This window comes from Pelophylax lessonae (genome assembly GCF_965119305.1).
Source record: "Pelophylax lessonae genome assembly, chromosome: 1".
NCBI classification, from domain to species: Eukaryota; Metazoa; Chordata; class Amphibia; order Anura; family Ranidae; genus Pelophylax; species Pelophylax lessonae.
Genome location: NC_138768.1, coordinates 778,094,288 through 778,106,163, shown reverse-complemented (window position 1 = coordinate 778,106,163; position 11,876 = coordinate 778,094,288). Strand labels below are relative to the sequence as shown.

The 11,876-nt window shown below is 39.9% G+C and overlaps 1 protein-coding gene across 1 annotated transcript in view; it reads right to left on the bottom strand.

Moving 5' to 3' along the window:
* Positions 1-790: 790 nt before the first annotated feature.
* Positions 791-11,876, bottom strand: part of ADGRA3 (adhesion G protein-coupled receptor A3) — a 100,617-nt gene continuing 89,531 nt past the window's right edge. The window contains exons 15-19 of the mRNA XM_082259919.1: positions 9,576-9,700; positions 8,478-8,601; positions 4,809-4,954; positions 3,276-3,371; positions 791-2,366 (exon numbers count right to left, since the gene is read on the bottom strand). Of these exons, the coding sequence (XP_082116045.1) occupies positions 1,124-2,366; positions 3,276-3,371; positions 4,809-4,954; positions 8,478-8,601; positions 9,576-9,700 (1,734 nt within the window). The 3' untranslated portion in view covers positions 791-1,123. The remainder of the gene's footprint in view (positions 2,367-3,275; positions 3,372-4,808; positions 4,955-8,477; positions 8,602-9,575; positions 9,701-11,876) is intronic.

The window sequence follows — 11,876 nt, the reverse complement described above, 5'->3', positions numbered from 1 at the left end:
TTTTTTCCTAAAAAAAAAACTGAGTTTGAAAGACTTCTGCACAAATACACTGTGACATAAAATATTGCAATGATCACCATTTTATTCTCTAGGGTCTCTACTAAAAAAAAAAAAAAACATATATAATGTTTAGGAGTTCCAAGTCATTTTCTAGCAAAAAAATACTGACTTTAAATTGTAAGCAACAATGGTCATAAAAAGGCTATAAAAATAAATGAAATGATACATTGTAGGGCCCCTTTCACACTTGTGCAACTTCAAAGTCGCGCAATTTTACCGCGATTTTGCCGCGACTTTGTTGCCGTGATTTTGACACGATTTTGATGCGAGTTTGACTGGGCTTGAATGTCTTTGGCCTTAAAAGTTTCAAAATCGTGCCAAAGTAGTGCATGGACTACTATGAAGTCGGTGCGACTTCAATTCGCACAGATATGAATGGTACTCATTGGAAATAATGGAGAACGACTTATCATGCGATTTTGCAGTCCCAAATTGCATGACAAGTCGCACAAGTGTGAAAGGGGCCTAAAACATTGTGTTTATAGTTATCTAGCAGCCTTAACAATGTTGATAAACTTTTTCTGGAGGCTTTTTTTTTTCTTTTTGACAGCTGTGAGTGAGCAGAGAACACTCTGTAACACATGTAAGAATGGAGGACATGGTGTTTTAAGATCGAGAGGAAAGGGGGGTTGGGGGGGGGGGTGAATCAAGATCCCGATTTTTTAAGGATTAATTGTGCATCTCTAATATATAGTTCTCCAAACAATATTTGTTTCAAATCAAACATGACTGTGAAAAAGCCATTTATTACATGTTTAAATACAAATCCATTAAAGGAACAAGGCATTCAATATATGTCAAAAATACATACAAAAACATTTTTTTTCCTTAAAAAAATACTTAGAAAATAATAAAAATCACTTGTGAAAACAAACAGTCGTTTAGAAATAAATTCACTTGAAGTTAGAACAGTCTTCTTCCTTCATAATTAGCATTCTCCCAAAAAGTACAGGTAAAAATAATAAAAAAGATTGTCTGTAAACAATAGCAGTTAGTGAGTCTAAGGATTTAGAAACTCATCCTGTCTCAGATGATGTCCCACCAGTAATCCAGCATGGAAGTACTACACAGTAGTTTCATGTTTCCATAGTCCAGTCCTAACATTTCCATTGCTGTCTGCATTTATTGGTGGCTCCTGCACCACTTCATCTTTAGCAGGCTCATTGTCTACGGCCAGATTTAGACCATATGATTTTTGCTGACTTTCCAGTTCTACAGCTATGGGTTCCCTCAAAATGTCTTTTTTGTGGTTGCTGGAAACTACCTTTTCCATATTTCTGCTGTACCTAGGCAGTGTGCTACCAGCATCACTACTATCTTGATGGCACTGGTTAAAATGCCGCTCTCGATAAGCCAGATATGCTCTCCTGCTGCGAGAATGACCTTCAGAATAGCTTGGTCGACTTCTTGGCGCCGTGTTTTGTACACTCCCATCAACACTTGTGGGGACATCATAGGCATACTCCCTAAGAACAGTAAGTCTACTTGACCGATGACCTTTACTCCTGTTTTTGTGATGCCGAGATGGGTGACCATTGGAACGATACTGAACCTCCAATGGTGCAACGTGCATTTTGATTTCATTGTCTATAGAGTGCTCAGTCAAGCTGTTGTCAAGCTGGGGAGCAGTGTTGACCGGCAAGGAGTTTGTGTTACATTGGGCTGCAGCTGCTTGTAAGTTAGTTAGTTTGCAGCCTTGTGATGAATTTTTAACACTGGACGCTGTCTTGTTGGTGCATGAAGACTCTGCGCTGCTATTTGTGCACTTAGGAGCCTCGCCATTGGTGGCAGTAGAGTTGGATGGTGGAACATTGACTTGTACAGAATACGTACTTCTTCCTGGGCAGAATGTATTTATCAAAGCTCTTCTTAAATCTTCCCTATTAATGCAGTGGTGTACCACTAAAAAGGCACCAAGGCTTAGACATATGACCCCGAAAAAACAGCTGAAGACCAGATCCATTGGGTAATCCAAAGAGACTGCCAATGCACCAAATATCCAAAGAGATACATAGAGAAGGAGAGTAAGGCTGACTCCAAGAAGTTGAGCTTGGAATGTCTGTTCATTCTCTAAGGCAGATGTGGATACTAAAGACACAGAGAGCGAATCTGGGTTGTTCCCCTCCCCGCTCTCGCTGGCTGCAAGACGCTGCTGTTCCTCCGTCTGTTCTTTTAGTTCAAACACACGGTCAGGGTGACGTTTAAGTTGAATGAATATGCTGAGGAAGTACATGCAATTTATAAAGACAATAAAGCTCGCTGGACCGTAGAAGGCTCCGAGGCTTGGTTCCCAAGCCATCCAACAACTGAAAATAATAAAACAGGTGCATTAGAATTCCACAGAGTAGGCAACATGTAGCACAGAAAAGCCATCACATCCTAAAAATATTATCCTTCATGTTAGGACATTTTCCAGAGCCATGCAAATCATTCCTTTACACCAGAATCTCCAAGTTCACATTCAGAACCACTAACGTTTAGTGCAAATACAGCTGAATATTATAGAGCCAGTTATTGTTTATCATTATCAGTGCAGTGTATGGAAACCACAGCTTCTATGAAGTAAGGCTTGGGACATCACAAGATGGTAAACCCATACAGGTCATGGTGAGAAGGAACTAAAGTAAGAAAATAGCCCCCACCCAAATCAGCACATAGCATATTAGAGTCTACTTTGAACAGAAGATGTTTGCATGTCTCTTTTGATCGCATATCCCAAAACTAAGGTGAATATTCCTCATTTTAGGACAGTGGGCAGAGCCATGCAAATCACTCCTTAAGGTGGAAGTTGAGGCAAAACCTAACTATGCAAACCATAATGCTTGAGGTCCTGAGGAAGCAAAAATTGTGAAACGCGTCTACCTCTTGAAACAGTAGCAAAGGAATATGGAAGAAATCTCACATTTATGATCTGCACTATCCATATAAGCACTGATTTTTATAATTTTATGACTTTTTTTTTTTTTTTTAGCTCTTTGTAATAAAATATTTAACACAATATAATGTTTCAAACAACATATGAAATGATAAAGACTTTACACTTCGGCTCTATGGATTTCTAACCATACAAAAATCAATGTATGAGGGTGCTCATAAATGTCACATTATCCTAAAACCTACTGACTAGTTCTGTACAAAAGTAAATCCTTCATCCTTATGGTTGTATCTGAAAAGAAACCTGAATTTCTGGGCGTAGAGATCCATAAATTACTTACTATGGTGCATTTTGCTGGCTCCCGTAGTTTTTTATGTTTGCTGCTGCTGTTATCCCACAGACAATGATAGGAATGCCACCACCAATCAGATAAAACCTTGAGAAAGAAAATGAAAAAATAATTGTTAACAACATGACTTTAAAAATATTTATACAACTGTTTCCGTGATAGCTTCCTATTGCTGTTGAACTGCTGACTAATTTAGTGAAACTTCCTGCAAACATGACCATTTCATTCATCACATTCATGAAATTACAACTGCAAACACATTGTTTTTGGAAAAAAGCCAAAATGCTCAAGCTCAAAAAGAAAAAAAAAAAAAAGAAAAGAAAACCCTTCTGCTGCCACCTTGTGGACAAATATTACAACACATTTCTATATTTCTCAGGCATGAAGAAGTATATGTGTTTGTTGGGTGGGGACGGCTTAACCACGTTCCTGTCATACAGATACAGTCATATAGACTGCCTTCATTATAATGAGCTGCTCAAGAAGGAAAAATAGTAAGAGAATATACTCTAGACCATTATAATGCAACACATAATTCAATCATATCTGCAGTGCCTAGGACCAAAACAGTGTCCAAAGCTTTGAATATATAAACATTTATCACACTTGGTTCCTTGGCAAAGACAGGAAGAACCATAAAGTAAAAGCATACTGTATGATGTGTCACGGATTTTGAAAGATCACCTCTTCACCCACCTATCCGTGTTCCCCTACCATCAGTCAGGAGTCAAACCCTGTGTAAGCTCCAAATCAGATAGTGTCAGAGCTTACACAGTGTTTAGCCCTTAACACTGTATCATGGAAGGAGGTCACATGCAACTTGAATCAATAGGTATTTTAAGAGGGCTCTAAAGGAGCAAGGGGGAGTGTGCTTTTAAGTGACTCTCACTTTTCCATGAATAAGAACTTTAGTGCCTAATGAGGGGCTGTATGGGACCGCACATAGTGCAGTTTAAAATAATACAGGGTTTGGGAATAATAACCCATTGCTTTGTTTTACAGACCTGCCTAAATTGGGTACCAGCTTGGTGGCAGCTTTGGTGGTTCACTGCCTATAGAAGCTTTAACTTCCTTTTCCTCCTGCTGCTGGAATGACCTGTAGCAGAGCTCCCTTTCCTCTTGCCCATTGTTTTTATCTTGTCACAATGTTGTTCATGTAGAGGGTTATTGTCCTTTGGCAGAATGGACCTAGGTAACTGATCGTTTTCTTATACTAAGCACTTCAAGCACAGCCCTGGCCATCCAGCAGCTGGATAAGACTGCTGAACCATAAGCCTTGTTCTTTTTCTACATACCGTCTTCAGCTCTGATTTTCTCCTGGGAGGTGGAAGGAATTCCATTGTCCCAAGTATCAATTTTGTCACTACTATAACACAGCACACTACAGTGAATAACGGTCAATCTGGTCACTCCTGAAACAGGCTCTCGGGTCCCATTCAGAGTCCCCATCAACAGGATGAAGTGTTCTAACCTAGGGCAGACTAGCAAATTGAGGACTTGTGGTTAGAATTTTAGGACACATACCTGAGCATTGGCCTAGGAGGAGGAGGCAGTTCATCCGGATCCTGACAGCGCTTGGCTTTCTTGGTGACCTGTTTATAAATGTTCCGAGCTGTGACTCCTACCCAGAGTACTGTGGCCAGTGTGGAGTAATGGAGGAGAATGCCAATCTACAAAACAAAGGATGCAATTTACTCTTCTGTGAAACTTTATTTAAAGAAAAAACCCCATTTTAGGCAAAATTGAAAATGCAAAGTGAGACAACTTTATTCAGAGACAGCTATAGAACTACAGAAAGACCTCCTATAGCAATAACCACAATTAGAGTTTTCCTAATAGCAACAATAGATACTATACAGTAGATAACATGCATGCATATTTGCATACAAACAAAAACATAAAAGCACTATTTACAAACATTTTGAGAAGATAGGTTACAATATCAAATGTCTAGAAATAGTTTGGAAAATTATTGAACACACTTTAGCCTCTTTATGATGTACAGGCCATTAAAGCAAGTTTGTAAATGTAAGCTATTGCATTCTTCCAGAATCTTCAATGGACAATGACTAACGCTGAATTCACACCTAGACGATTTGAATCTCCGTGATTCTGCCGGGATGCGTTTGCGATTCCATTACTTCTTAATGGCACCCAAATCGCAATGCAATTTTGCCACAATTGTTGCATGATAAATCACACTGCATTTGCAGCAAGATAACCCACTAAACTTGCCATTAAAAAAGGAGAAGGAGCTTCTTTTGGCCAAGTGTCACGCATTGCGATTTGCCACAATGGCAGCGCGATTTATGGCATTGTGCTTTGTTCCAGTCCATTACCATTGGATCATAAAGAACAATAGTTAGAACATTGTTATCTGATCTCAGACATTCTATTATATCTCTCTATACCTGGAAAAGAAAGGTTTTTCTGATTTAGAAGAGAATACTTTCTATATACTTTCATTTCCTGGACAATCTAGTATCGATTGCATAATTTTTATTTTTATTCCTATTTCCGTTCAATACAAAATGTGTTAACAAAACTGAACTGTACTATTTGATGTACCAAAGTTGTTATGTGATACTGTATTTTTCTCTTGTACCACCCATATATCCTTAATAAAAAATGTTTGTATAAAAAAAAAAAATAATAATAATAATAATCCTGAGCAGAATCGTTCGCCTAGGTGTGAATTGAGCCAAATGCTTGTGAACGCTTTCTACATCAACAGCACTTTCTGCATACAGTATCAAAGAAATCATCCCCGGTACTGTATCAGAAATGCATATCTCCATAATGCTAAGTTATTACAATCTATCCATATCACAGAATACAAAAATATATTTCTTTGCATTTGTACATCTCTTTAATAAAACAATGTGGACTTAAATAGTCTAAATAACTTACTTAAATAGTAGGAATTGAATGTAATATACAAAAAGGAGTGGATTTATTGGCGTTTGCAACAAGGAATATTTCCAGGGACAAATTCCAATTCATGTGACTGCCCTTAGAAATCAGACACAGATGTCAAACATGATTTACCACTGGCCAGAACGATTGAGCAGCTTGCATGGTATCTAAAGATATACTGAGTGATTAGGCCATCATATAACCACAGAATGTTTATCTATATTAAAGACCAACTCTGTGAATACTAAATGTGTAATACTTCCCTGTTTTCACCCCTATCTTCTGTTCTAGCTTCTGAACTGTCCCTCACTGTTCTCATGCACAATGCAGAGCTCTTGGCTTTGCAGTAAACCTAATGGTGTCCTCCTGGCCCAGGGTGTCTTAGGCACCATTCACACAGGCATTTTGCCACAAATAGCTGCAGCTCCTGACAGCCTGTTATTACAGTGTATGGGGTTGATGGCTGCTGCTATCCACATGCAGCTGTCAATCCCAGCACCAGGGATCAGTAGATTCCTTCCAATGAGATTTGCAGCATGGCAAAATGCCTGTACAAATAGGTGTCTTATAGAAGAGGCTTTGGAGTACTGGTCACACAGATGGAGGGGAGCCTGATGGAGTAAGATGTATTACACCCTAGTCCTCATCCCTTAGAGTTAACAAACATTTTACACTTGCAAGGGTCAGTTTTCTGGAATTGCTGGGCTTTAACTGCTGGATGTCTATACTGCCCTCCCATTAGGACTTTCCTAGTGTTTAGAGTGTTCCTTGCCCATGTGCTACCTCTTCAGGAATTCCTACACTACACAGAACACAAAAAATGGTTTTAGGAATTCAAGCTACAGCACACTATCAGCCAACAAAAAAGGACAACATGGTAGTTATTTTTATTTTCAACCACAAGGTGCACAAATTCCATTTTAAAGAGCGATATTCATCTTGTGAAATAACGAATACTAGCCAACAATAGTTCATTTTTCATTCATCTGATTATTCAAAACTGATGAAGGACAATATCTGAATGTTTAATATGAGTCACTACACAATGGAATGATTTTATACTGCTGCAATAAGAAAAAAAAAATGTCCCCTGCAAAATAATACATAATGTGCTAGTGTACATTGCATACTAACACATTATGAAATACTTACCCTAAAATAAAGTCCTCCATCGCCGAGCCGTTACAGTTAAGAGGGCTTCCATCTTTCCCCGGTCTTCCTTCCGGTTTCCCAAACTCTGGCTGTGTGGGTGGCCGGAGCCGCGATGATGTCACTCTCACGCATGCGCACGGGAGCCCTTAGTTATGGTACGGTGCTCTAAAGGTCTGGCACGGTACGCCAGGACTTCAAACTGTATGCGCTGGTGACGTCACTGGCTGCATCCAGGGTGAATATCTCCTAAATGGTGCAGGTTTAGGAGATTCATTTTACCTACAGGTAAGACTTACCGTATTTTCCGGCGTATAAGACGACTGGGCGTAGAAGACGACCCCCCTAATTTTCAAGTTAAAACATAGGTTTTGGGCTATACTCGCCGTATAAGACTACCCACCTTCCGAAGCAAGGCAACACCATTGAAAAACATCAGATTTCTCATAGATCTCCAAGGTACCCTAGTACTGTAATACATGTAATCTCTCATAATATCTCCAAGGTACCCTAAGTATTACCAGTAGATGTAATCTCAAGATGCTGGCTGTGCGGGAATCCTGTACCGGTATACCATATGTACCGTAGCTTCGGCTACATACAGTATACCGCTCTGAGCCAATCACAGTGAGCGATGTATTCTATTATTGAATCCAAAGCCTGCACGGATTGGCAGAGTCAGAGAGGCGGGCTGATGTTACTCCGCCAATCCGAGCAGGCTTTGCATTCAATAATAGAATACATCGCTCTCCCTGATTGGCTTAGCGCGGTATACTGTATGTAGCCGAAGCTACGGTACATACTGTATACCGGTACAGGATTCCCACACAGCCAGCGTCTTGAGAGATTCCATCTACCGGTAATACTTATACTTAGGTTACCTTGGAGATATTATACTCGGCGTATAAGACGACCCCCCATTTTTGGGGGATTTTTTTGATGTTCAAAAGTAGTCTTATACGCCAGAAAATACAGTATTATAGGCTTACCCGTAGGTAAAAATCACAAAGCAGACTTTACTACTGCTATAAACACACTGCTAGATGCAAAAGCCTGCATATGGAGCAATTTATCTGCACAAGAAAATGGAATATAATTCACTGGTGCTCTTGAGCCCATCATACTTACAGCCTGACACACACTGGAGTTTCTGGTCTGACTGATGCCACTAACATACACTGCACAGGTAAGGAAGATGTGAAGACCCAGGTTTACCAACATGTGCCAGCTTTTAAGGCTGATCCTTATCACGCTGAAAAAAAAAAAAAAAAAAAAGGAAGTTAGAAAACCATGTTTAAGATCACAGAATCGTAACAAACAAAACAGAACCTTAAAATGTATAGTAAGCCATCAGCAAGCATGCAGCAGCTGCATATCATCATCCACATATATCACCCTCCACATAAGCAGCTGTTGCATGCTTGCTGATGGCTTACTATACTTGGCCAGCCTAAATCATGGATATGCACTGATATACTAATCGGCAAAAACCTGCTGCATACTTGCTGATGGATTTTCTATATTTGGTCAGCCCTATTGTGGATACGTACCTATAGACTAATCAATACTTTGGAGAAATGGTTATCTTCTTTCTGGCAACTTTCTTATAACAAATAACTCACTACAGGCTGTGCTATTTCTAGGGGGATTGGATATCCTGAAATGGTGTTCCATCTCTTGTCTATGTTTTGTGCTGGCATTCCCTGGGGATTACTAATTAAGATAATTGCATTACATTTGATAGGTGCCTTGTATCTTGCGCTATGCAGCACATTGACGTCTGTAATCAGGTTTTTGGGAGTGCATACCAATGTTCTTTGCTGTCAAGACAATGATGTCCTGAGGAAGCATTTTTTGTGAAACGCGTCGACCTCTATCAGCATATAGCAAAGAAATATTATTGCAGCTTCGACTGTATGGCCTGTATCATCCAATTAAGCACTCATTTCATGGTTTTATGAATGTTTTTTAAACTATTTTTGTATTAGTATTCAATTTTGTCTCACCGTTCTTCTCTGGTACCAGTAACGTTGCCAAGGTTCTAACTCTATTTTTTGACTGTGTTTATTATTTTAGGGGGAAAAAAAATTGGAACCTTAAGAAAGACTTAATAAGTTTTTACAACATAACTAGCACAAGTACTTGGAGCTGTCTTCATATTCCTTCAAACTGACTCTTACCTGTAATAGTACAAATAACTGTATATTAAAAATAACTGACTCTTACCTGTGATAGTACAAATAACTGACAATAAGCATCAGTAAGCAGAGCAGCAACACCACAGCAGATGCATACACAACGGGATGCAGAAGAGTCACAGGATGGGCATAGAATTCAGTCCCTGTTAGGTCCTAGAAAAGAAATGTCATCTTAGGACAAATGGCCATGAAAGCTACTAACTGCAAACACAATGACTAAACACAGAATACACACTTCCTAAGGAAATATTTGTGCCCATTAGCTCCCTATATGATCAAAGAGCAAAAATTATGAAGCAAATTACAAAGCAGTAAAAGATTAAAATAGAAATGTATGGCATATTTTCAGTGGGCACATATTTTTTTTTATTATTACTGCAATGTTATGCTTAAAGTAATTTTTATAAGACTTTCACAGCTGCACATCCATTTTTTTGCTACTGAATTAACTATAGAGATTTGTACATTAGCCACTAGAGGGAACTCCTAAGGACCAATGTCAAAATATACACTGCTCAAAAAAAATTAAAGGAACACTTTGAAAACACATCAGATCTCAGTGGGGAAAAATATCATGCTGGATATTTATACTGATATGGACTGGGTAATGCGTTAGGAACAAAAGGATGCCACATCGTTTGATGGGAATGAAAATTATCAACCTACAGAGGGCTGAATTCAAAGACACCCTGAAAATCTAAGTGAAAAAATGATGCAGCACACTAATCCATTTTGCTAAAATGTAATTGCAGCAACTCAAAATAGTACTCAGTATTTTGTATGGACCCCACATGCTTGCATGCATTTCTGACAACGTCGGGTATGCTTCTAATGAGACAACGGATAGTGTTCTAGGGTGTTCCCTCCCAGATCTGGGCCAGGGCATCACTGAGCTCCTGAACAGACTGAGGTGCAACCTGGCAGGATCGGATGGACCGAAACATAATGTCCCAGAGGTGCTCTTTCGGATTTAGGTCAGGCGAGCGTGGGGGGCCATTCAATAGTATAAATTCCCTCCTCCTCCAGGAACTGGCTGCATACTCTCGCCACATGGGGCCGGGCAGTGCCGTGCACCAGGAGGAACCCAGGACCCACTGCACCAACATAGGGTCTGACAATGGGTCCAAGGATTTTATCCCGATACCTAATGGCAGTCTAGCCTGTAGAGGTCTGTGTGTCCCTCTATGGATATGCCTCCCCAGACCATCACTGACCCACCACCAAACTGGTCATACTGAACCATGTTACAGGCAGCATAAGTTCTTCATGACGTCTCCAAACCCTTTCACGTCTGTCACATGTGCTCAGGGTGAATCTGCTCTTATCTGTGAAAAGCACAGGGCGCCGTGGCGGACCTGCCAATTCTGGTGTTCAATGGCAAATGCCAATTGAGCTCCACGGTGCCGGGCAGTGAGCACAGGGCCCACTAGAGGACGTCTAGCCCTCAGGCCACCCTCATGAAGTCTGTTTCTGATTGTTTGGTTAGAGAGACATTCACACCAGTAGCCTGCTGGAGGTCATTTTGTAGGGCTCTGGCAGTGCTCATCCTGTTCCGCCTAGCAAAAAGGAGCAGATCCTGGTCCTGCTGATGGGTTAAGGACCTTCTACAGCCCTGTCCAGCTCTCCTAGAATCTCCTCCTCCTGCGCTTAAGACTGTGCTAGCAAACCTATAAATGGCACATAATGATGTGCCAACCTGGAGCAGTTGGAATGCCTGTGCAACCTCTATAGGGTCCAGGTATGGCCTCATGCTACCAGTAGTGACAGTGACCCTAGCCAAATGCAAAACAAGTGAAAAAAAAAAAAAAAGTCAGAAAAGATGAGTAGGGGAAAAACAAATGTCAGTGTCCTTCACCTGTAAAACAATTCCTGTTTTGGAGGTGGTCTCGTTGCTGCCGGTATAGTGCAACTGTAAATTTAATTAACACCAAAGCAGCTACAACTGATTAACAACCCCCTCTGCTACTTACCTGACCAGATCAGTATCCTAGGTGTTTAATTGACTTGATTCTATACTCTAAATAAAAAGTGTTCCTTTAATTTTTTTTAGCAGTATACAAAGAAACCTGTATAGATTTAATCATAGTATTCAGTATATGCATTCCGTTATTTCACATATACATTTCTCTAAATTTAAATGCAGACCAAGCTGTAATGCAAAAGGTAACAAGAGTCAGGATTTGGGACAAACTACACCACTTCTAGAAGTGCTAGCCGGAATTCATATACTGAATAGTATTTTTGCATGCGTTACCTTTTTACAGTTGCCAGAATAGAATGTTTTTTGCTAAAAGTGACTCTTTTGATTGGATAAAACATAAAGCACATA